This window comes from Bos indicus, chromosome 25 (assembly GCF_029378745.1).
Source record: "Bos indicus isolate NIAB-ARS_2022 breed Sahiwal x Tharparkar chromosome 25, NIAB-ARS_B.indTharparkar_mat_pri_1.0, whole genome shotgun sequence".
In the NCBI taxonomy this organism is placed as follows: domain Eukaryota; kingdom Metazoa; phylum Chordata; class Mammalia; order Artiodactyla; family Bovidae; genus Bos; species Bos indicus.
The window spans coordinates 11,734,252-11,758,633 of NC_091784.1; the positions used below are offsets into that span (position 1 = coordinate 11,734,252).

The 24,382-nt window shown below is 45.7% G+C and overlaps 2 protein-coding genes across 5 annotated transcripts in view; both read left to right on the forward strand.

Moving 5' to 3' along the window:
- The first annotated feature begins 1,390 nt into the window (after positions 1 to 1,390).
- On the forward strand, positions 1,391 to 7,612 carry TNFRSF17 (TNF receptor superfamily member 17). Its single transcript, XM_019987273.2, has 3 exons — positions 1,391 to 1,711; positions 2,301 to 2,432; positions 4,259 to 7,612. Exons 1-3 carry the CDS (start codon positions 1,594 to 1,596, stop codon positions 4,543 to 4,545), a joined length of 537 nt encoding a protein of 178 aa, XP_019842832.1. The 5' UTR covers positions 1,391 to 1,593; the 3' UTR covers positions 4,546 to 7,612.
- A 936-nt stretch (positions 7,613 to 8,548) lies between these two features.
- SNX29 (sorting nexin 29) overlaps positions 8,549 to 24,382 on the forward strand; it is a 596,714-nt gene continuing 580,880 nt past the window's right edge. For 3 of the 4 annotated variants that reach the window (XR_011564017.1, XR_011564016.1, XM_019987972.2), the window contains exon 1: positions 8,549 to 8,657. Coding sequence is in view for 1 of the 4 variants with exons in the window: in XM_019987972.2 (XP_019843531.2) it covers positions 8,651 to 8,657 (7 nt within the window). In the remaining 3 variants the exon portion in view is untranslated. Of the gene's footprint in view, positions 8,658 to 12,342; positions 15,684 to 24,382 lie in introns of those variants that run through there. The other variant, XM_070779679.1, reaches the window with a different exon arrangement.

Genomic DNA, 24,382 nt, shown 5'->3' on the forward strand with positions numbered 1-24,382 from the left:
TGGGCCTGTTTGCAAATTCTGCTTTATACACCCCAATATTAACGGTGACTGTTTCTGTATGCTATGACTATGGGTAATTTTGCTATATGCCCAACTGTTTTTTCAAAGTTTTCAACAGTGGAACATAGACATTGGATAGACGTTCAACAGTGGAATATAGGCATAACATAGACATATGTTATAATATTATGTTAGTTTATTGTTGTAGTTCAGTCACTAAGTCATGTCCGACTCCCAGAGTTTGCTCAAATTTATCTCCATTGAGTCAGTGATACTATCCAACCATCTCATCTTTTGCCACCCCTTTCTTCTCCTGCCCTCAGTCTTTCCCAGCATCAGGGTCTTTTCCAGTGAGTTGACTCTTCACATCAGATGGCCAAAGTACTGGAGCTTCGGCTTCAGCATCAGTCCTTCCAATGAATATTCAGTGTTGATTTCTTTCAGGATTGACTGGTTTGATTTCCATGCTGTCCAAGGAACTCTCGAGAGTCTTCTCCGGCACCACAGTTCAAAAGCATTATATTAATAGTCATATATTATTATTATGTCCCAAATATGTCTTCCTCTAGCCCTCTTTTACCTACCTCTTTTTTTTTTTAACCTATTTTACCCTAGAAGTAAAAATAGAAGTTGCCTCTTTTACCCTAGAAGTCTCTATTTGTCGGAATTCTGGGATTCTTCCTAGGTTTAAAACTTGGTAGTCGTGCTTCATACTCCTTTTTTCTTAAAAAAAAAAAATTGTTCATTTGGCTTCATCAAATTGTTCCTTTGGCTTCACGGTCTTAGTTTCAGCAGAATCTTTAGTTGCAGCAAGTGAATGCTCGGTTGCAGCAGGTGGGATCTAGTTCCCTGAACAGAGATCGAACCCGGGCCCCCGGCATTGGGCACATGGAGTCTTAATCACGGGATCACCAGGGAAGTCTCCCCCTCTCACATTCTCTCTTCCCACTATACTTTGTGGTTATTTGAGTGCATTTCTATCTCCTCTAAGAAATGGCAACCCACTCCAGTATTCTTGCCTGAAAAATCCTATGGACAGAGGAGCCTGGTGGGCTCCAGTCCAAAGGATCGCAAAGAGTTTGACACTGAGTGACTAAACACGCATGCACACTGTCTCCTCTGTTAGATTTTAAGTTCTTCAGTGGCTCAGACCTTGTCTTATCTCTCTCCTTGGGGCCCATCACACAGCACAGCTCAGAGAACAGATGCTCCAGAAATGGTTACTGAACCTTCTGCTTGGTGCCTCAGGCTTGTTGACAATGCCACAATTGTCACCTGCCTGGGAAATTTCCTCTATAAATAAGCAGTTTCTGTTTCAAGTATGGTTTGCTCTTGCTGCATATACCCCCTCTCTTACTTAACTCAAGCCTCAAACTTAGAAACTGGAATTAGTGTTGGTATTCAAATCCTTAGCCACAGTACAAAGAGTCAGCCCCCTTAAGAACCAAATCTTCAATGTGAAGTTCTGTTTTTTCCCTCGACATTCTGGCTGTTGTCACTACATTTGCTGGGGAATTCTCAACAAGAGTTTACTTGTCCTTCCATGCTGTTCTTTCTGCGGTTTCCTTGTTTCTTTTTGTGATCCAGTTCCAGATGGCTCAGCGGTGCTCCCCAAATGAATATTTTGACAGATTGCTGAATTCTTGCATATCGTGTCAACTTCGATGCCCTAATACCCCTCCTGTAATATGTCAGCATTATTGTAACACAAGTAAGTAATCCTGTTTGAATGATTACTCACTGGTGTGAAGTATTTGCTGTGTGTGTGTGTGTGTGTGTGTGTGTCTGTGTGTGTGTGTCCTTGCTGTGTCCGACCCTTTGTGACACTATGGACTGTAACCCACCAGGCTCCTCTATCCATGGGGATTCTCCAGGCAAGAATACTGGAGTGGGTTGCCATGCCTTCCTCCATGGGAATCTCCCCAGCCCAGGTCTCCCACGTTGCAGGCGGATTCTTTACCGTCTGAGCCCCCAGGGAAGCCCAAGATTACTGGAGTTGACTATTTATTCAAAGAAGAAACATTATGGGGAAGGTGGTGAGATTTTCTGAATCAAAAAGAGAAAGAAAATAAGGCAATCATTTAAATGCCAACAGGAATGGATACTTTTTCAGAACTCAACTCTATTTTATTCTGCAATCTTCGCAACATAGATTTTTATCATCTCTCCTAATTAAGTATTAACTTAGAATTTAAAAGTCAAAGCTGAGGAATTAGGGGAACTGGATGGCAAATAACCTTTACCTGATGTGAATATTATGTTATCAAGTTCATTCTCTCTCTGACGTTCTTTTGATTCAGTGAAAGGAACAAATACATTTCTCTGGACCTGTTTGGGCCTGAGCTTGATAGTTTCCTTGACAGTTTTCGTATTGATGTTCTTGCTAAGGAAGATGAGCTCCGAACCATTAAAGGACAAACTTAAAAACACAGGTTGGTTTGATGGTTGATCTTTGAAATCTCTTTCCAAGAGGTGGCTATTGTGAATTTCAATTCCTTTTCTTCTTTCATGTTGTGTATCTCATCCGGTAAGTGCCCTTTTGAGTATGTTACATGACAGTTGGGTTAAATGAACTTGGGAGAAGGGAGCTTCCTTTCCGATGTTTACACCTTCTTTGTTGATATCGTACCATGTCAGCCTTCCTCAACATTCTTCCTCTGGTATTTACTCTTTTGAAGTACTGAGGCCTCTTTGGGAAACATCCATCTCTTTGACCAAAGTCAGCACGTTGATTAAACATCACACTATCAGAAATAGCTAGCCAGGTCTGGTACTATATGAAAAAAATGTATTTGACAAGATTGGTGGCCGTATTTTTATACAAATACAAGTGTTGTTTGCTCAGATGAACAGTCTACTGCTGAAAAAAAGCTAGAAATGAATACCAATTGCTCCTGGATTATTTAAGCAATCATCTCAAAGGTCTTTATTAAGCAGTAGGGAATCAGTCCCAGGGAAGTGAATGTTCTGCTGAAGAGTTTCTTAAAAGAAAAATCTTTCAGCACCTTTGCCCATGATCTAATTTCTAGACTGCTTTCAGTCATTGCTCTGTTTCTTTATGTGTGTATTTTCCGTGCATAGTCTATAAGGCAACATTTCATCTGCTTTCTAGTGCAGAAAGGAGAGGAAGATGACTGTTCCATATCATTTACTCATTTCTCTTTTTTTGCCTGGGGCCTGAGAGACAGGTGGGGAGTGACTTTAAGTGTGACATTTTGGAAGATGGAGGTATACCATGTAATGTTGGGAAAGTATTAAAACATGCCTGCACAGGCGTGTAATGGGGACACAACAGAGACTCCTTTATGGGATTATGAAAGATTCATTAAAAAAAAAAAAGTAATCTGCCCAATGCTTTGTAAGAGAAACATCTTTACTTTGAATTGTAAAGTGTCACCCAAGACTCATTCTGGTATGCTGTAACACACGCCGATCTGTCATTTCACAATTGTAAAAAGGGTCGGTATCTTAATGCATCCAAGGGCCAAGTGGGTCAGAAATGAATGTAGTGGGTCACTGGAGGTTCGGTGATAGGGGAGCGCGTGCCCAGCTTGAAGGAGACAAAGGCTCTTGACTCCCAAGTGTTTTCTTGTAGGAATGTCAGTTCCCACTGGCCACATTTTGTTGTCTTTAAAAAAAAATAAAGTAAAAGAGGGACTTCCAGGGTGGTCCTCTGGTTAAGACTCTGCACTTCCACTGCAGGGGGTACGACTTTGATCCCTGGTGGGGGAAATTCTGCGACCCTTTGGACTTTGTGACCCTATGGACTGTAGCCCACCAGGCTCCTCTGTTGGTGGGATTCTCCAGGCAAGAATACTGGAGTGGGTTGCCATTTCCTCTTCCAGTGGATCTTCCTGACCCAGGGATTGAAACTGTGTCTCTGTGTCTCCTGCAGTGCAGGCGGATTATTTACCGCTAAACCACCTGGGAAGCACCCCCAAGCCATGAGGTGTGGCCACAAAAAAGAGAGACCAGTTGTCTAGATTTGTATGTAAAATCTCTTGATTTTCAAACGTGGGCCAACATAATAAAACAGATAAGCAAACACTTTAAAAATACTGTGTGCCCTAAAGTGAGCATGTCTTTGAACCCAACATGGCCCATGGTCTTTCAGCTCATGACCTGGGGTGTAAGGCCTGCTTTTTTGGGGAAAGACTTTTGTCTCCTGTAGCTTTGATCCCTGATGCATGCTGCTAAGTGTGGCACAACCAAGCAGCCTGAAAGGTTTAGGATAACGGTTCTGTTTTTGTGCAATCAGGAGCGGTTCTCCAGAAGAATGCTAACGCAGACCTGGATGTTAGCAATAACAGCACCATCGTGGCTGAACCTCTTCTTTCGAGAGGCCTGGGGTACACAGTAGAAGAATGTACGTGCGAAGACTGTGTCAGGAGCAAACCGAAGGTCGATTCTGACCATTTCTTCCCCCTCCCAGCCATGGAGGAAGGCGCGACCATTCTTGTCACCACGAAAACAAATGAGTACTGCAGCAGTCTGCTCGCTGCCTCCAGTGTCACGGGGATGGAGAAGTCAATTTATACCAGATAATTAACCATGTTAATGGTATAGAGTTATTTGGAAAATCTTTGTCCTAAGGGAAGGATGGTGTCTCAGATCTCTTTAAGATGATTGTACTTATCAGCGGATGATATGGCTTTCCATCCTCTAATTCTGGAAAATCTTTATGTTAGCTATGTTTTTCTACCTTATTGTTGGGAGCTTAACTCTGGAAACTTCCTTGGTTTCATGATTAAATTGACTCACTGAAAAAAACAAAAAAAGCACCGCAATGTGTAGATCCCACAGTCACATATTTCTATGGTTAGGCAGCTTCTCTCCTACACATGTGCACGTACATTTCAGGATAGACTGGATTTCTCTCTTTATTGTTAAAAGAAAGCAAGGTGATCCAATGTACTCTCTGTATATAGGAGAAGCCTGGAGTCACCACCCTGCTTCGGTGTGCAGCGCATGACTGGTTCCTGACTTTGGGAGCTTTCAGCTTCATGGAGTCATACAGGCATTATTATAATCGTATAAATGAACATGTAGCTGCAAACTGTGATAAAGGTGTACTCAGCATCATTTTTGTAGTTAACGCAGGAAGTAATAATGACAGATAGCATTTATTTAGCCTTTCTAATGTGCCAGGGTTGTTCCAAGTGCTTTACCTGTACTAAGGCATTTAATGTACACAACAAATCACAAGGTAGGTGGACCATTACTATCTCCTTGTTACACATGATGACAGAAAGGGAGTCGGAGCAAGGGTCACATAGACGGTAAATGAAGAGCCAAAGTGAAACCCAGACTTCCTGATCTATCCCTTTTTCTTCTTCTCACATCAATTTAATTCCATTTCTGAGTTTCTCATCTCATTGGGTTACCCATTATTGGGAGAGGGTTGCCTTCCTTGGGTTGTGCAAAGATCCTGGGGTGTTATGGAAACAGGCAATGCCCTCTGGTGTCTGTTGACTTTGATCCTTCTTAAGATAATGCCCATTAGCACTACATCAGAGAACCTCGAGGTCTTGGGGCTTTGTGGCTTTTGTGTTGGGTTTGGGATACGGAGAAACTTGGTGAGACATTTCTACCTACCTGGGGCCCATCATGGCTCCATTCCAGGGCCTTGAGGGCCATAGATGGTACAACATAGTGGTGAAGACACTGGCTCTTTGAGTTTGAATCGTGACTCTGTTACTAGGAAGTTACAGACACTGAGTGACTGAGACAGTTAACCACTCCCTGTTTCAGTCTCCCCATCTGTAAAATGGGGATCATGACAGTATCTACTTATAACATTGTTTTGAAGAGTAAATGAAAATATACACACACGTACATTTATTATTTATTTTTTTCCCATGATAAGTTTCTGGTTCATGATAAGTACTTTGTGTTAGTTCCATCGCAATCGTGGTTTTTATTAGTGCTTTGAGGTCTAGTTTCTCTGAGCGCAGGCAGACACTCTTTGTTATATGGCCTGGGAATATTCCTCCTAGCTTCTCACAGCCCTTCTTCCTTCTCTCCTTACTGCTCCATTCCCCTCAATGAGTTTAGATTTTTCCCAAAGCCCAGAAATGCTATTGACCTTAGGCTTTTGATTCTTGGTTCTCCACTACCGGGCTAAGTCTCAGGAGGAAGGAATTACCGTACTTAAAGGGAGTAGCTGGTGGTGGAGGATGTGAAGTACACGTACGTGTTCAATAACATATCCCGTCTCAAGTGCCAAGAAGACAAAGTTCAGGGCCCTGTAAGAAGGTGCATCACTTCCTGACAACTCCGTGAATCAGGAATGTGGTGTCTCAGCAAAGTTACAGAGGCAGACAGACCTAACCTAGACTTCCTGGGGGGAAGAGAAGGCATTCAGGCACATTGAGGCTTTACCTAGAGTAACAAATTAGCAACAACTGTAAAGCACAATTTTGAACATGGGAAAAAAACCCACCTTAACAGCCAAAGAATTTTCAAGAATTCCCCAACACAAGAATTTCTACATTCTATCGCAGTCCCTACACATGACTGTATTTTGACACAGTTGTAATCATAGCGTACAGACCATTTTGCATGCGGCTTTTTAAAATTACTGTATTATCTGTGGCCTTTCCTTGTGTTTCCATTACCTTTATAATTAGCATTTTCAAAACTGTGAAGTGGGCCATGATTTACTTAGCTATTCTCTAACCTGGCTTTGGTGCTTTCCACTTTCTATTATAAACAGTGCTGCAGAGAGAGCATCCTTCTAAAGATCTCTCAACCTCTGCTGAATCCACAAGGTAAATTCCCAGGGGCCAGAGAAGATGTGTAGAGAAGCAAGGTAATAGCAGAAGACCACGGGGTTGTAGGTCACACGGGGCTGTAGGTCACACACAGGGGGCCCTATTTCCCCATGGGGCCTCAGTTCAGTGTTTTGTGGATCAAGTCTTGGGAGTGGATCAATCGTTCTCAGGCAACACTGGGAAAAAAAAAACAAACGAAGAGAATACATTCCCTGCAGAATTTTGTTAAATAGCTTCTTAAATGTATGCATTTGTGTGCTGGGTTGTGGTGTAAAATGTTTGGAGGGCTACAGTCCACTGGATCGCAAAGAGTCCGACAGGACTAAGCGATTAACACTTTCACTTTCTTTTTCTTGGGACAAAGGAGTTGGGAAAATGCTTTTTCACCCTTTCTGAGCCCTCTTTCTCTTATCTGTAAAACGGGGCAGTAACAACTTTTCAAACACTACCCATCCACATTCAAGCCACTGCTACCACCCTAGCCTCAGGCACCACACTTCTTGCTGAACAACTGCAGTGCCCCTCTAACCAGCAGCCCTCTCTTCCACCCTGACCCACTCACTACAGTTCATTCTCAACCCAGGAAGAGGAATCATCTTAAAATCTCCTTAAGATTGTGTCCTCTGCTTCAGTTCAGTTCAGTTCAATCACTCAGACCTGTCTGACTCTTTGTGACCCTGTGGACTGCAGCACCCCAGGCCTCCCTGTCCATCCCCAACTCGAGAAGCCTACTCAAACTCATGTCCATCGCGTCGGTGATGCCATCCAACCATCTCATCCTCTGTCATTCCCTTCTCCTCCTGCCTTCAATCTTTCCCAGCATCAGGGTCTTTTCCAATGAGTCAGTTTTTCACATCAGGTGGCCGAAATATTGGAGTTTCAGGTTCAACATCAGTCCTTCCAATGAATATTCAGGACTGATTTCCTTTAAGATGGACTGGTTGGATTTCCTTGCAGTCCAAGTCCTCTGCTTAAACTCCTGTAATGATTTCCCACTCCCTACCTCCCTTCCCTGGTGGCTCAGACGGTAAAGAATTCGCCTGCATTGCGGGAGCGCTGGGTTTGATCCCTGGGTTGGGAAGATCTCCTGGAGAAGGGAACAGTTACCCACTCCAGTATTCTTCCGTGGATAATCCCCATGGACAGAGGAGCCTGGCGCTAAAGTCCATGGGCTCCCAAAGAGTCAGACACGACTGAGCGGCTTTCACTTTCACCTCCTTAGAGTGAGGCAGAAAAGCCCAACCCCTATGACCCACATCTTCCATCTCCTCTCTCAAAACCCTTTTCTTGCTCACCCTTTGGCTCCAGGCAACCCATCCAGGCAGGAGGTTCCTTCCGGAACACCCTTCTTGCAGATCTTCCCGGGCCACCTTCCTCTTACCATCCAGGACTCTAAAGTCATCTGCATAGAGAGGTCCCCCGGGACTTCCCGTCTCCCTTGTCCCCAAGCTTTGGCCCATTCCTCTTTTTTAATTTCCCCTTTCCGCTCCTAGGGCTCTCGTAGCCACGTTCCCGCCTGGCTCCCCCACAGGGGTGTGAACTCAGGCTGGCGGGGAGGCGTCCCAGTCGGTCTCCACCGCACCCGGGGACTAGCGAACCACGCACGAGGCGTCCCAGCCGGTGTGTTTACTCCCGGTGTGCCCCGGGAGTCCTGCAGCCTCTCGGCACAGCAAGCCGCGCCTCAGTCTGGCCACCTCGCGCGGGTGCCCAAGTTTACCTTCCGGGTCGGAGGGCGGGGCCGCGGCGGCTGCGCTCCACTTCCGGGGCGGGGCGGCAGGCGGGGCGGAGCGCGCCGTCTCCCGGCCTGTCTGGAGCGCGGCAGCGGCAGTGGCGGCAGTGGTGGCGGCGCGGCAAGCACCGGCCCGGGGAGCAGCACCATGAGCGGTGAGTGGCGGCCTGGCCGCTGTCACCCGCCCCGGCCGCTCCGGCTCTCGCCGCTCCAGCTACACACTCCAGCCCCAGAGTCCCTGCGTCCCGCTTGCTCGCGGACCCCGTCCCGTCGCTCCCAGTTTCCGGACCCCTGTACGCCCAGGTCCTGGCCCCTGGTCACTGCACTTTTCTGGAGTGCCGGGTCCAGGCATTCCTAGTCCCTTGACCCCTGTCCATCACTTACACAGCCTGCTGCTGGACACCTGTCCCCCGGATCCCTCAGTCCCTGCCCATCCTCCGACCCCCTTGTGCAGTTACCAGACCCCCAGTTCTCAGACCTCCTGTGTCTCAGTCCCTCCTAACTCCTCGACCCTCTGAGTCTCAATTGCACTCCTGGGTCCCCCTGCTCCCCAGCCACTCCCGAGGCCTCTGTCCCCAGTCACTCCAGTCTCCGCAGGGGCAAAGATGTTGCTGACCATTCTGTTGCTGGTCATTCTTAGTTTGCTGACCCCTGTGCCCCGCGTTCCCCCGGCTGTCGGTTCCCAGAGGACTCTGAGTTCTCCAGCCTCTTTGTCTTCCCCGACCCTGCGGTTCCCTCCTCCCGTCTCCCCCCAGTTCTTTGCTGTCCCAGTCCCCAGTTGTTGGGTTTCTCATTTTCCCTCTCTGATCCTTGCTTCTTGCATTTTGGTTATTTTTTCATTCTTCAGCTCCTTCCATTTCTTCTCCTGCTCTTTTGAGGTCTCACTTGACCTGCCCTGCAGTGCTTCCCCTGCTGTCCAGTGTTGAGCCCATCTGGGGGTCTCTGCCCTTCCCATCCACTCCTCTCCCTTCCACTGGAGTGCTGGGTGGTTTTGGTGGGAGGCTGGGAGGGGTGTGTGTACAGCCTGTCCTCAGCATTTCTGAAGTTTAGTCCCTAGGCTTGGACGGGTGTTCTCAGCCCTTTCCACTCAGGAGATCTGATGTGTTTTGGTGCTAAGTCATCCCTGGGTGTAGTATGTGGAGACGGGAGTGACTCAGGGAAGCCTCCCAGCTACCCTGACTGGGATCTGGATTTACTTAGGAGGACCCGCCTACCCTCCTTCTGCCTGTTTTCCCCTCACTGTGGAATTGCCTCTACAGAATCCTTGCAACCAGCGCTGCTGGCCCTGACCTTGGACCCAGGCTTTTCTGGAAGTTGAGGCGGGGCAAAGTGAAGGCCCCGTGTCTCTTTTCATCTTTAACTTTTAAGTTAACTCTGTGGATCATTTCCAACAACTTAGGTGCCTTTTGTTTTGCTATTCATGAATAAAGTTTGTGAAATTGATGATGCTGTTGCGGGAGCTTGGGAGGGGCATTTTCCTGGGAGGTAGTCCAGCTTCTGTTGTCAGATGATTTTTGGTCTACTTAAGGGTTTCTGGTCCTTGAACTTTAGTGATACCACAACAAAGATGTGATGAGTTCATCCAGGAGGTAATGTAGCCTGGGATAAGTGCAGACCCTGGGGGCAGACAGCTTGGGTTCAAATCCCAGGTTTGCCACAGAAAGCCATATGATTTAGAGCAAGGTGCTTGAACATTCTGGAAGTCTCGGCAAAATGAGGATAAATAATAGCACCTGACTCTTAGGCTTGTTGCAGTGACTAAATAACATTACTCAGGTAAAGTGATTGGTACTGTGCTTCTCACATGGTAAGGAGCTCAGAGCTGCTATTATTGTTTCTGTAAGGACCCTGTGGGGTTCAGTTCGGGTTGTTTTCTGGCTTCCCTTCTGGGACAAGGGCTGGGGCTAAGTAGCCCTGGAAATCTCTTCCTTTTTATGTGAGCATGGTGCCTCCACCTTAGACTGTCAATCCTGTACCATTCTCTCTGCTGCCTACATTGTGAGAGCCAGTGAAATTGACAAGCCAAGGGAAGCAGACCAATGTAACTTTCAAGGAGCAACTTAGTATCAAAACTAAAGAAAATTTAAAATTCAGTTGAAAAACCCCATTAGGTTTAAGATTAAACAAATTATAGAATGAAACTAACACATGATTTTTTTTTTAGGAAACAGCATTAAGGATGAAAGTCTTCTTTTGGAAAGATTGTAACTGAGGCAGAAAAAGTTGTTGCTGATGATTGGAAGGGAAAGTCCAAAGTGTTTTTCACCTATGGGATTAATTGGGACATAAAAAAATGTGGCATGGAACTGTTTCCTGTCTTCTGTTCTTTTTTTTTTAATTTAAGAAAATTTCAAGGCAAAAGAAAAAGTGGTAAGAATAGTCTAATGAACCGTTACTACCTCATGACCATTTCACCCATATACCTATCTACTACCTGCCTTCCTCCCCAGTTTATTCTGAAGCAAGTCCAAGATACTGTATCATTTCATCTGTAAGTTTTTCTAAAATATGTATCTCTAAGCTATAGGGATCCTTTTTAAAAAACACAATTCCATTATCATACCTCTGAGAAATAAGCGGTGATTCATTAATATTAGATATTCAATGTTCAAATTGCCATGATTGTCTTATAATTTTATTTTATAGTATTTTTTTTGGAAGAGGGGGCCAAGCAGCGCTACTTGCAGGAACTTAGATCCCTGACCAGGGATTGAACCCGCCCGTGCAGTGGAATGCTGAGTCCTAGCTACCGGACTACTAGAGAATTCCCTATGGTCTAAAATCTCAGGGTCTAAATAAGGTTTAAACAATGAAGATTGGTTTGTCTTTTACTTTTTTTTTTAGATCTCTCTCTTTTTGTTTCTTTAAATTTTTGTCATATTCACAGAATTGTGCAAACATCATCATAATAAATTTTAGAACATTTTCATTACTCCAAAAAGAAACTTCATACTGATTAACAGCTGTTCTTCATTTTCCATTTCCTCAGCCCCAAGCAACCACTGATCTACTTTTTCTCTCAATGGATTTGCCTGTTCTGGATATTTTGTATAAATCAAATCATACAATAGGTGGCCTTTTGTGTCTGGCTCTTTTCACTGAGTGTCATATTTTGAAGCTTCATCATGTTGTAGCATGTATCTGTACTTCATTCCTTTTAGTGACTAAATAATATTCTGTTGTGTGGGTGTTCCATATGTTGTTTGTCCATTCATCATTTGATGGACATTGACTTGCTTCCACTTTTGGGGTATTATGAATAATGCTGCTGTGAACATTCACATGTAAGTTTTTGTGTGGATAGTATGTTTTCATGTCTCTTGGGTAGATATCTAAGAATAGAATTGCTGAGTGCATTTTTTAAAGCAATTAATTAATTGTGCTGGGGCTTTGTTGCTTCATGTGGGCTTTTCCTCTAGTTGCAGCTAATGGGGGCTACTCTTCGTTGTGTGCAGGCTTCTTGTTTTGGTGGCTTGTTGCAGAGCACAGGCTCTAGGCACGTGGGCTCAGAGGTTGTGGCTCACGGGCTTAACTGTTCCAAGGCATGTGGAATCTCCCTAGACTGGAGATCAAACCCGTGTCCCCTGCATTGGCAGGCAGATTCTTTTTTTTGTTGTTGTTGTTTTTTCTTTTTATTTTAATTGGAGGCTAATTACTTTACAATATTGTGGTGGTTTTTGCCATACAGAAATCAGCCATGGGTGTACATGTGTTCCCCATCCTGAACCTCCCTCCCACCCCCCTCTCCATTCCATCCCTCAGGGTAATCCCAGTGCACCAGCCCTGAGCACCCTGTCTCATGCATTGAACCTGGACTGGCAATCTATTTCACATATGTTAATATACATGTTTCAATGCTATTTTCTCAAATCATCCCACCCTCGCCTTCTCCCACAGAGTCCAACAGTCTGTTCTTTACATCTGTGTCTCTTTTGCTGTCTCACATATAGGGTCATTGTTACCATCTTTCTAAATTCCATATATATGTGTTAATATACTGTATTCATACAGTATATTATATGCTGGTGTTTTTCTTTCTGACTTACTTTGCTCTATATAATAGGCTCCAGTTCCTCCACCTCATTAAAACTGATTCAAATGCATTCTTTTTAATAGCTGAGTAATATTCCATTGTGTATACGTACCACAGCTTTCTTATCCATTCGTCTGCCGAGGACATGGAAGCAACCTAGATGTCCATTGGCAGGCAGATTCTTATCCACTGAGCCACTGGGGAAGTCTTGTTGAGTTCATCTGAAAAACTGTCAGACTGTTTTCCAAAGTAGCTGCACCATTTTCCATTCATCCAGCACTGTAAGAAGGTTCTGGTTTCTTCATGGCCTCACCAGTGCTCTTTTTGATAATAGCCATTCTAGTGAGTGTGAACTGGTATCTCTCTGTGGTTTTGATTTGCATTTCCCTGATGAGATCCAACCAGTCAATCCTAAAGGAAATCAGTCCTGAATATTCATTGGAAGGACTGATGCTGAAGCTCCAATACTTTGGCCACCTGATGGGAAGAACCAACTCATTAGAAAAGACCCTGATGCTGGGAAAGATCGAAGGCAGGAGAAGGGGACGATAGAGGATGAAATGGTTGGATGGACGTGAGTTTGAGTAGGCTCCGGGAGTTGGTGATGGACAGGGAAGCCTGGTGTGCTGTAGTCCATGGGGTCACAAAGAGTCGGACATGACTGAGTGGCTGAATTGACTGAAGAGTATGGATACTGAGCTTGTTGGCCATTTGTGTGTTTTCTCTGGAGAAAAGTCTGTTCAGATTCTTTGTCCATTTTTCTTTTTTTAAACTGGGTTTTTCTTTATTGCTGAGCTGTAAGAATTCTATATAATTTCTGGCTACAAGTCCCTTATTATATCTTTACAATTTTTTTTTCTCCCATCTGTAGGTTGTTTTTTCACATTCTTGATGGTATCCTTTGAAGCACAAAGTCTGTTTTTAAACTATGGATTCCCCTTTCATCTCTCTCTCCCTTTTTGCCCCCCTGACATTTTTATTGAAGGAAACACTTGACTTTCGTGGGATTTTGCTGACGGCATCCTTTTGGTGTGGTTCATTCTCAGTCTCTCACATAGCCTGTAAATTGGCAATTAGAGTTTGCTGTGTTTTGCAGTTGAAAGTGTTCCAGTAGAGGCAGAGGTCAGATGGCTACAAGGCCCAATACATTAAGTGCAAATAACCAGGAGGTGGAATGGTTAGGTAATGCACGCACAAGATAAATGGGCATCGCGGGGCCAGAAACAACTAAGATGACCACTGATAGGGGAGTGAACATGTGTATGTGGTATGGTCACATGGTGGGAAACCTCAGAGATGTTAAAAGGGATAGCACAGATCTATACACATCAGCGTGACTGTATCTTACCGTGAGTGTTCTCTAAAAAGAAGCAGGGTGCAGAGTTACACCTAAGATATACACCTTGATTACATTAAGACGTGCATGTAAACAGTGTTTATGGATTCACGTATGTGTGTAGAGGAGACAAGTGGCCAGGATGATGGCTACCTGCTGGATGTGGGTGGTTGTCTTAGCACAATAGTGTCATGAGTTGCTTGTTTCTCATTAAAGAATCCGGTAGGTGGGAATGCTTGATCACCAGCCTCTGTCAGCTAAGGCATTCTGATGTTCAGATAACGCTTTTGCTCTTCCTGGGAAAAGTAGAACTTGGAGGGGCAGAAAGTCATTATTCTGGTTCTCAGGCACTGTCTTTGGTAAGACTTTATGTTTGAAGCTCCTTGGTACTCATTTCAATCAATAATTATTCTGTCATGAATCCTTCTTACAGTAGAAAGACCCTGAAATCCTGGCTTCAAGGTCTGGGGAAAGCCAGACCCAGAGAGGTCAAATAATGAGTGAAACAGACAAGCTCTAAAGGGTCGAAACACCAGAGTTTGGGGGCTTAGTGGGTAGTTTACTGCGGCGTCTTGCCTGATGTTTAGGTGCATTCTGGCAGCTTTTTCTTATCTTTCTGGAGTGTTGAAGATTTTCTCTCAGATTTTCATGATTTTTTTCATGATTGTCATAATTTTCTCTCTGGCATTGACTACCTCATCTCCAGCATTGTATTTGGAGTACAGGATCGGCTGATGGCAGGGTTGGGGGGAGACAAATTAGGAGTTTAGGATTAACAGCTAGACACTACTATACATAAAATAGTTAACAATAAGGACCTCCTATATAGCACAGGGAACTATATTCAGTATCTTTTAATCAACTGTAATGAGCCTATAATGGAAAAGAATATGAAAAAGAATGTGTGTGTGTATATATATGTATATAATATATATAAAATACATATAATATATGAGTTTCCCTGGTGGCTCAGATGGTTATATACATTATATATCTGAATCACTTTGTTATATACCTGAAACTAACAGAACATTGTAAATTGCCTATACTTCAATTAAAAAAAGTGGTTTAAAAACAAAGAATGAGCTGAAATGAGTGACTGGCAAAGAGAGCAACTGTGGTTTCCATTCAGGGCAGAAAAGGCGATGATGCCACACGCAGAGCTCCGCCACCCCAGATGAGGGCCCTGGGCTGGTCTGTTACAGCGGGCTGTGAGAAGAAGGTGTCCTGCTGTCAGCAGACATCTGACGGCCTCCCTTGTCAGCAAGTGACACTGGGCTCGGTTCCATGGATCTCCACTCCCACTTCCCTGTTGCATGGCTGTGCCTGGGTGACCAACAGGAAGTCAAATGCTCAGAGGGCTTGCATTTTGAAACTGAATCCTGTAAATTCTGGCAGTGTGAACATTTGTCACCGTCGTCGTCGTCGTTCCATCGCTAAGTCACGTCTGACTCTTGGCAACCCCATGGACTGCAGCATGCTGGGCTCCTTTGTCCTTCGCCGTGTCTGGGAGTTTGCTCAGATTCACCACTGAGTTGGTGATGCCATCCAGCCATCTCATCCTCTGCCACCCTCTTTTCCTTTTGCCTTCTGTCTTTCCCAGCATCAGGAGTTTTCCAGTGAGTTGGCTCTTCGCATCAGGTGGCCAAAGTATTGTAGCTTCAGCATCAGTCCTTCTTGTGAACATGCAGGGTTGATTTCCTTGAGGATTGACTGGTTGGATCTCCTTGCAGTCCAAGGAACTCTCAGGAGTCTTCTTCAGCACCGCAAAATCCCAGATAAAGCAGCTCCCGTGCTGCCTGCACATCAACTGTGAGTTTTCAGCGGGTGATATCACCCCTGTGGAGGTGAAACATCTGCTCTTGTGTCTAAGGCACAGATCTGCATGATGTACAGATTAGCGGTATTGAGATTTCATGGCGGGAGTGATGAAGAAGATAATGTCTAGGAAGGATCCTAGGAGGGAAGGAGAAAAAGCTTGAGAAACACTGACATAAGCTGAAGTAATTTTAGCACTATCACATAAATTCGCATTTTGCTTTTACCCTTAACATTTCTGAATAAAACTTTATCATATTGCTATGTGGTCTTCATATCGATCACTTTTGTGGACTTCACAATCCATCAGTAATCCATCATTATGCATGTGACATAATTTTTAAACCACTGACTTGCGGAAGCTTATCCACCCCCTCTATTTTTTCTTTTCCCTTTTTCTGGCTGCGCTGGGTCGTCTTTGCGGCGCACAGGCTTCACTCACTGCGGCATGCGGGCTTCTCTGGCTGTGGCGTGTGGGCTTAGCTGCTCCATGGCACGTGGGGTCTTGATTCCCTGACCAGGGACTGAACCGTGCCCCCTGCACTGGAAGGCAAATTCTTTACCACTGGACCGCCAAGGAAGTCCTCCCCCCATTATAAATAATGATGCAGTGAACACTTTTGTCCAAGGTAGTCTTCCTTTCTTTTAATGATGTCTTGAGGATAATTTCCCTAAAGTAGCCTTAACGTGAAAGTATTGATGGTTCTTGATTTCTCTTTCTGCCAAAGCCATTGCAACTTGTTTAAAATGCTCCCAATGAGAGTGAGGCGCTAGTGGCAGCAGAATCCGGCCGGAAATTCAGGGTTCAGCGTTCCTCAGGCTTTTATTGAGTGACGGTTTGGCGCATCTTTGTCACATAGCAAAAGGTCAGTATTTGTTGAAGGGACTTGAATGAATGTACCCAAAGTGTTAGAGTAATGTATGTGTTAACCAGGACTCTTTAATTGCATGTGGCGGAAGCGGATTCCGGAGACTGGGAATTTATTTATTTTTAACTGTATATAACTCTGTGTATTTAATCATTTTTGGCTGTACTGGGTCTTTGTTGCTGTGCCCGGGCTTTCTATAGTTGTGGCCAGCGGGGGCTACTCTAGTTGTGTGCGCGGGCCCAGTAATCGCGGTTGGTGGGCTTCAGTAGTTGGGGCACATTTTAGTTGCCCTGTGGGATGTGGAGTCTTCCTGGACCAGGGATCAAACCCCTGTCCTCTGCACTGGCAGGTGGATTCTTAACCACTGGACCGCAGGGGAGTCCTCAATGGGAGTTTAAAGCATCTTGTGCTGGGAAGGTCTAGCGTAGGTGCCTTCAGGCTCAGCTGGCGCTTAGAGAGTCATCAGGACTACCTTTCTGTCTGGCTGGCTACTACCTTCATCTCTGTTGGCTTTACCCTCAGGCAACCTCCGCACCTTGGAGGCAAGAGGGCCACCAGCAGCTCTTGGGTCATATCCTACCTTGTAGCAACACCCGAGCAGGGCAGATCTTTCCCAATCGCTCCAGCAGAAATCCTGGGGCTCACTCATAGCTGTCTGGCTTGCCGTGCAGCCATCCTGGAACTGACCGGTCACCACGGCCCTAGCTGCCCAGGCCTGGGTCCTGTGCCCAGTCCAGAGCCCAAGGGTGGCATCTGTCCCACCTGTCCTCTGCTTGGAGGATGAACTGAAGCGGGAGGGCTCTTGCAGTTGGGAGCGGGGTGCTCAAGGAAGACCTTGTGGGAAGGTTCTGTTTCAGCAGAGCCCCGAGGAAGGGAGAGGCTCCTGAGCTGCTGGACGGGTCAGAATTCCTTTTGCAGAGGTGGGGAGGGGTGTGGGAGAAGCAGCTGAGGCCCCCAGGGGTAGGCAGGACCCTTCCCCTCCCTGACTTCAGCTCGTCCATCTGTCTATCTCGGAGACTTCCCCTCCCTGCCCCTGCCACCCTTCACCGGCTTTGCACGAGGTGGGAAACTTGTCCTCAGTATCTCGTTTCTCCTTACCCGTGTCGGCATATTTTGGAATCTGCCCTTTCCTCCTTCTCCTTAAAAAAATTAAGCAAAACTCTAAAATACCAAAGATTATTATGAAAACATAATAGACCTATAAATATATTTACCTTTCTAGGGTATTAACTGTTTAGGTAACTTCTGTCTGTGCATTGCAGGCAGATTATTTACCATCTGAGCCACCAGGGAAGGCCTGACTATGTTCAGAGCACAGGCATTTTACCCGATTCATTGAGTCTACACTTGAATTAGTGTTTCCATTTATTATAACATTTTCCTGTGTTCCTTCTCCTCACAATTCTTTAGAAATGCGTAACGTTCCGCTAAATTGACATGCTGCAGTTATTTAACCTTTCTCCTAGTGCAGGAAAAGATAGGAAATTCCATTTTTGATGTTCTGGGACGGAGCTGGTAAACGTTTTCTGTAAAGGGCCAGATAGTAAGTATTTTGTGCTTTGCGGGCCATCTGGTCTCCATCCCAGCTACGCATCGCTGTTGTACAAAAGCAGTACGGGCGATATGTAAGTGAAAGGACGTGGCTGTGTTCCAATAAAACTTTATTTAGAAGAACCGCAGTGGTTCGGATTGGCTCGGGGGCTGTTGTTTGCTGCCCCCTGTGCTAGAACACTGCTGGAAAAATCTGTGCCCCTGACACTGGGTTAGGCAGGGGTCATGTTGCAGTGGAAAGTGATGTGAACTCAAGCCGTCCTGCATTTAGCTCCCTACTTGAAGAACCTGGGCAGGTTGTTGATCTCTGACTCTTTATTGGTTCCTTTTTATTTTATTTTATTTTTTGGCTTCATTGCTGCAGCCGGGCTTTTTCTAGTCATGGAGAGCGAGGGCTGTTCTCTGGTTGCGGTGCGCGAGCTTCTCATTGCAGTGGCTTCTCTTCTTGTGGAGCGCAGGCTGTAGGCACAGGGGCTTTGGTAGTTGCGGCTTGCGGGCTCTAAGCTGCTCAGGCCTCAGAGGTTGTGGCGCAGGGGCTCACTCGCTGTGGCTGGTGGGCTCACGAGTTGCAGCATGAGGGCTCTGGAGCACATGCGGGCTCAGTTGCTCCGAGGCATGTGGGATCTTCCCGGACCTTTCTTATCTACTGTGCCACCAGGGAAGTCCATGAACTTCTCTGACTCTTAATTCCCTCATCAGAGGATGGAAATGAAAGTGAGTGATGGCGGCTTGCTTGCCTGGTGGTCCAGTGGTTAAGAATCCAACTTGCAGTGCAGGGGATGTGGGTTCTCTCCCTGGTCAGGGAAGTGAGATCCCACATTCTGCAGAGCAACTAAGCCTGTGTTAGTTGGGATCTACTGGGGTCCTGCATGCTGAAACTAAGATGCCACGTAGCCAAATAAATAAATATTAAAAAAAAAAAGTGAGTGATGAATGTGAGTGTTGTTACTTTCCTCATCACCTGCGCTACACCCCACCCCCTTCCACTCCTCTCCACCCTTTTCCACCTTAGCTTAGGTTCCCAGGGGTCAGGAAGGTGCTTTGATATTCTTGTAGCTTTTGGTGTTTCCTATACCTTGCTTTCCAGTCTCTGGACCACTCCTCATTACCAGTAGTTCATTCCTGTTTCCCTGAAGCTTTACCTGCAGTGGGGAATTCATTTTTCTTTTTAAATAAATTGAAGTATAATTGATTAATGATGATGTACTAGTTTCAGATGTATACCAAAATGATTCAGTTATATGTGTATTCTTTTTTCCATTATAGGTCATAAGATATTGAATATAGTTCCCTATGCTATACAGTATGACCTTGTTGTTTATCTACTTTATATATAGTAGTGTGTATCTGTTAATCCGAAACTCCTTATTTATTCCCCCCTCAAACTACTGCACAATTGCACTCATCTCACACGCTAGCAAAGTAATGCTCAAAATTCTCCAAGTCAGGCTCCAACAGTACGTGAACCAAGAACTTCCAGATGTTCAGACTGGATTTAGAAAAGGCAGAGGAACCAGAGATCAAATTGCCAACATCCATTGGATCATAGAAAAAGCACGAGAGTTCCAGAAAAACATCTACTTCTGTTTTATTGACTACACCAAAGCCTTTGACTGTGTGGATCACAACAAACTGTGGAAAATTCTTCAAGAGATGGGAATACCAGACCGCCTTACCTGCCTCCTGAGAAATCTGTATGCAGGTCAAGAAGCAACAGTTAGAACTGGACATGGAACGAACAATGGACTGATTCCAAATTGGGAAAGGAGTATGTCAAAGCTGTGTATTGTCACCCTGCTTATTTAATTTCTATGCAGAGTACATCGTGTGAAATGCCAGGCTGGATGAAGCACAAGCTGGAATAAGTTGCTGGGAGAGATATCAATAACCTCAGATATGCAGATGACACCACCCTTATGGCAGAAAGCGAAGAAGAACTGAAGAGTCTCTTGATGAAAGTGAAAGAGGAGACTGAAAAAGCTGGCGTAAAACTCAGCATTCAAAAAATGAAGATCATGGCATCCAGTCCCATCGCTTCATGGCAAATAGATGGGGAAACAATGGAAACGGTGACAGACTTTATTTTCTTGGGCTCCAAAATGAGTGCAGATGGTGACCGCAGCCATGAAATTAAAAGACACTTGCTTCCTGGAAGAAAAGTTATGATAAACCTAGACAGCATATTAAAAAGCAGACACGTTACTTTGCCGACAAAAGTCCGTCTAGTCAAAGCTATGGTTTTCCAGTAGTCATGTACTGGAAAATGTACATGTGAGAGTTGGACCAGATTGCCTTACCTGCCTCCTGAGAAATCTATATGCAGGTCAAGAAGCAACAGTTCTTGACCTGCATACAAGCAAATGTACATGTGAGATGTGAGAGTTGGACCATAAAGAAAGCTGAGCACTGAAGAACTGGTGCCTTTGAACTGTGGTATTGGCGAAGACTCTTGAGAGTCCCTTGGACTGCAAGGAGATCAAACCAGTCAATCCTAAAGGAACTCAATTGTGAATATTCATTGGAAGAACTGATGCTGAAGCTGAAGCTCTAATACTTTGGCCACCTGATGCGAAGAACTGACTCATTGGAAAAGACCCTGATGCTGGGAAAGATTGAAGGCAGGAGGAGAAGGGAATGACAGAGGATGAGATGGTTGGATGGCATCACCGACTGGATGGACATGAATTTGAGCAAGCTCCGGGAGTTGGTGATGGACAGGGAGGCCTGGCGTGCTGCAGTCCAGGGGGTCACAAAGAGTCGGACACAACTGAGCGACTGAATGGAATTGAACCGAACCCCCTCCCTTTCCCCTTTGGTAGCCATAAGTTTGTTTTCTGCCTGTGAGTCTGTTTCTGTTTTGTAAATAAGTTCATTTGCATCAGTTTTTTAGATTCCAGATATAAGTGGCATCATAGGATATTCATCTTTCTCTGTCTTGACTTCGCTTAGCATGATAATCCCCGGGTCCATCCATATTGCCGTAAATGCCAATATTTCATTCTTCTTTATGGCTGAGTAGTATCCATTGTATATACGTACCACATCTTTTTAAATTAATTAATTAATTTGGCTGCGATGGATGTTTGCAGCTCAGGGAATCGTCAATCTTCATTGCAGCATGCGGGATCTTTAGTTGTGGCATGTGGGATCTAGTTCCTCGACCAGGGATCTACCCCCTGCTTCCTGCATCGAGAGTGCAGAGTCTTGGCCGCTGGACCACCAGGGAAGTCTGTACCAAATCTTCTCTATCCATTCGTCTACCGATGGACATTTATGTTGCTTGCATATCCTGGCTGTTGTAAGTAGTGCCTTTGTGAGCATAGGGGTGGAAGTATCTTTCTGAATTAGCGTTTTTCCCAGATATGTGCGTAGGAGTAGGATCGATCCACTCTCTGTATATAATAGTTTACATGTGCTAATCCCACACGCCCAGTCCTTCCCTCACCCACCTCCACCCCCTTGGCAAACACGTGTCTGTTCTCTGTGTCTGTGAATCTGTTCCTGTATTGTGGATATATTTAAATAAATATTTTTATTTTTGTCTGGGTCTTCGTTGCTTTGCGTGGGCTTTCTCTAGTTGTGGCCAGCAGGGTTACTCTGCAGTGTGTGGGCTTCTCATCGTGGTGGCTTCTCTTGTGGAGCACAAGCTCTCAGCACACGGGCTTCAGCAGTTGAGGCTCACAGGCTCTAGATCGCAGGCTCAGTAGTTGTGGCTCCTAGGCTTTAGTTGCTCCACGGCATGTGGAATCTTCCTGGACCAGGGATCGAGCCTGTCCCCCCCTGCATTGGCAGGTGGGTCTCATCTACTGCGCCACCAGGGAAGCCCTTTGCCATATTTTAGATTCCACATAATTAACATCATATGGTGTTTGTCTTTCTGACTTACTTCACTTAGTGTGATAGTCTCGAGTTGCATCCATGTTGCTGCAGATGGCATTGCTTCATTCTTTATGGCTGAGTAGTATTCCATCGCATATACGCACCACGTCTTCTTTGCCCATTCATCTGTGGACAGGGATTTAGGTTGTTTCCATGTGTTGGCAGTTGTGAGTAGTGCTGCTATGAACATAGGGGTGCCTGTGTCTCTTGGAATTACAGTTTTGTCCAGGTACGTGCCCAGGAGCAGGATTGTTGGATCGTGTGATATTTCTATTTTGAGTTTTCTCAGGCACCTCCACGCTGTGCCAATTTACATTCCCAGCAACAGCGTGGGAGGGCTCCCTCTTCTCTACATCCTCTCTGGCATTCGTTATTTGTAGACTTTCTGATGATGGCCTTTCTGATCATTCTATTTCCCTGGAGCTTCCCTTGTGGCTCAGCTGGTAAAGAATCCACCTGCAATGCGGGAGACCTGGGTTTGATCCCTGGTTTGGGAAGATCCCCTGAAGAAGGGAAAGGCTACTCACTCCAGTGTTCTGACCTGGAGAATCCCATGGATTATATAGTCCGCGGGGTCACAGAGAATCGGACACGACTGAGCGACTTTCACTTCACTTGCCAGCAAATGGGGAATTTCATTTTAAACGTTTCTTGGTGAATTTAGTGGGTATACAGCGATGGCTGACGTAGTAAATTTGCAGTGTGCATTTCTCTAAATGTGAGGGAAGATACACTATCTCTTCATAGTGTTTGCAGCTGCACTTTTCCTAGAGCAAAGATTGGCAAACTGGGCCGACAGCCTGTTTTGTAAATAAAGCTTTATTGGAACCCAGCCACACCCGTTCTAGCTGTTGCCTCTGGTTGCTTTTGCACTCTGATGGCAGAATCAAGTAGCTGTGACAGGGACCAACTGGCTTGAAAAGCCAAAAATATTTACCATTTTGCTCTTTACAGAAAATATGTGCCGACCTCTGCTCTAGAGCGAATTCTTGGCCTGTTTATGAGTCCACTGTTGAGCCAGTCTTTGTTTTCAGGCATCACAAGGCCACTTGGATGGCCTGAGCCCATCTGCCTCCCAGCACAGGCTGCCTCTTTCCATTGTGTGGTGGCGGACAGCTTGTCCTTTTGTCCTCGTCCACCTGCGCTGCTTTGCCCAACAATACTGGGAACCAGCGCCCTGACTTTGGGGGTGAATGCCTGCCCGTTTTATCTGTTCATGTGCTAATGCGGACAGAGCTGGTGCTTCACTCACGCTGCACACTCGAGGCTGCTGCTGTGTCTTGGCTGTTCAGGCCTTCTCCCTTCCTTCTTTTCCTCCTCTTTCCCTCCCTCCTTTCTTTCCATTTCTGTCTCTCTGTCTTTCTCTCTTTCCCCCTCCCTCCCTCCATTCGTTCCTTCTTCCTTCCTTTTTCTCTTTCTGTCTTTTGCCATGCTCCACGTGGGATTTTAGTTCCCTGTCCAGGGATCAGACCCGTGTCCCCTGAAGTGGAAGCTCAGAGTCTTAACCGCTGGACCACCAGGGAAGTCCCGAGACCTCTCCATTTAAAGCAGCCATTTGGGGGACCAGAGAACGGAACCCCAGTCTTTTAAAAATTATTTATGTATTTATTGGCTTTGCTGGGTCTTCGTTGCCGTGTGGGCTTTCTGTAGTGGGGTGCGGGGGCTCCTCTCCAGTTGTGTGCACAGACGTGTCTCTGTGGCGGCTTTTCCTGCTGCAGAGCATGGGCTCAAGGGCGCTTGGACTTCAGTAGTCGCGGCACGTGGGCTCAGTAGTTGCAGCTCTCGGGCTCTAGCGCATAGGCTCGATAGTTGTGGTGCTCGGGCTTAGTGCTCTGAGCCATGTGGGGTCTTCCCGGATCAGGAACTGAACCTGTGTCTCTTGCATTGGTGTGCAGATTCATTACCACTGAGTCACCAGGGAAGCCTCAACCCTGGAGTCTTGATCCAACAGTTGTTGAGTTCCTTCTGTGAGAAGGGGAACCAGAAACACAAATCATCCAAGATAACGTCCCACAGGGCTCCACAGACATGCCAGGTGAACTGCAGTGTGGCAGGGTATAATGTCACTGCAGGTGTCTTGTGTTTGTTGCATGATATCAGTGAGTCATCTGTTGTGTTTTCATCTGTGCTTTCAGGTGTTATGGCCCCAGTGTAGATAATTTGATGCAGAAGGAGATGGGAACAGAGGAGCTTTGGGCCAGAGCGGGGAACAGCTGTTGTGGAAGCGGTGGCCCTCACTGAGGGTCTGGCCACTGTCGTGAAGGAAGAGCTCTGCTGGACAGGGCAGCAGAGGAGTGGGGTTGCGGCTGGAATGGCATGTGGGAGCATGTTTTTATTAAACTGTGGAGAAATATTATGACATCCCCGTGTGCTGCAAGAATTGCATACACAAGA

Excerpts from the sequence above, each read along its gene's own strand:
- TNFRSF17 (XM_019987273.2), top strand. The coding sequence starts at position 1,594 with ATGGCTCAGCGGTGCTCCCCAAATGAATATTTTGACAGATTGCTGAAT. Across the intron at positions 1,712-2,300 it reads TCAGCATTATTGTAACACAA|TGAAAGGAACAAATACATTT; the intron begins GTAAGTAATCCT and ends CTTTTGATTCAG. Across the intron at positions 2,433-4,258 it reads GGACAAACTTAAAAACACAG|GAGCGGTTCTCCAGAAGAAT; the intron begins GTTGGTTTGATG and ends TTGTGCAATCAG.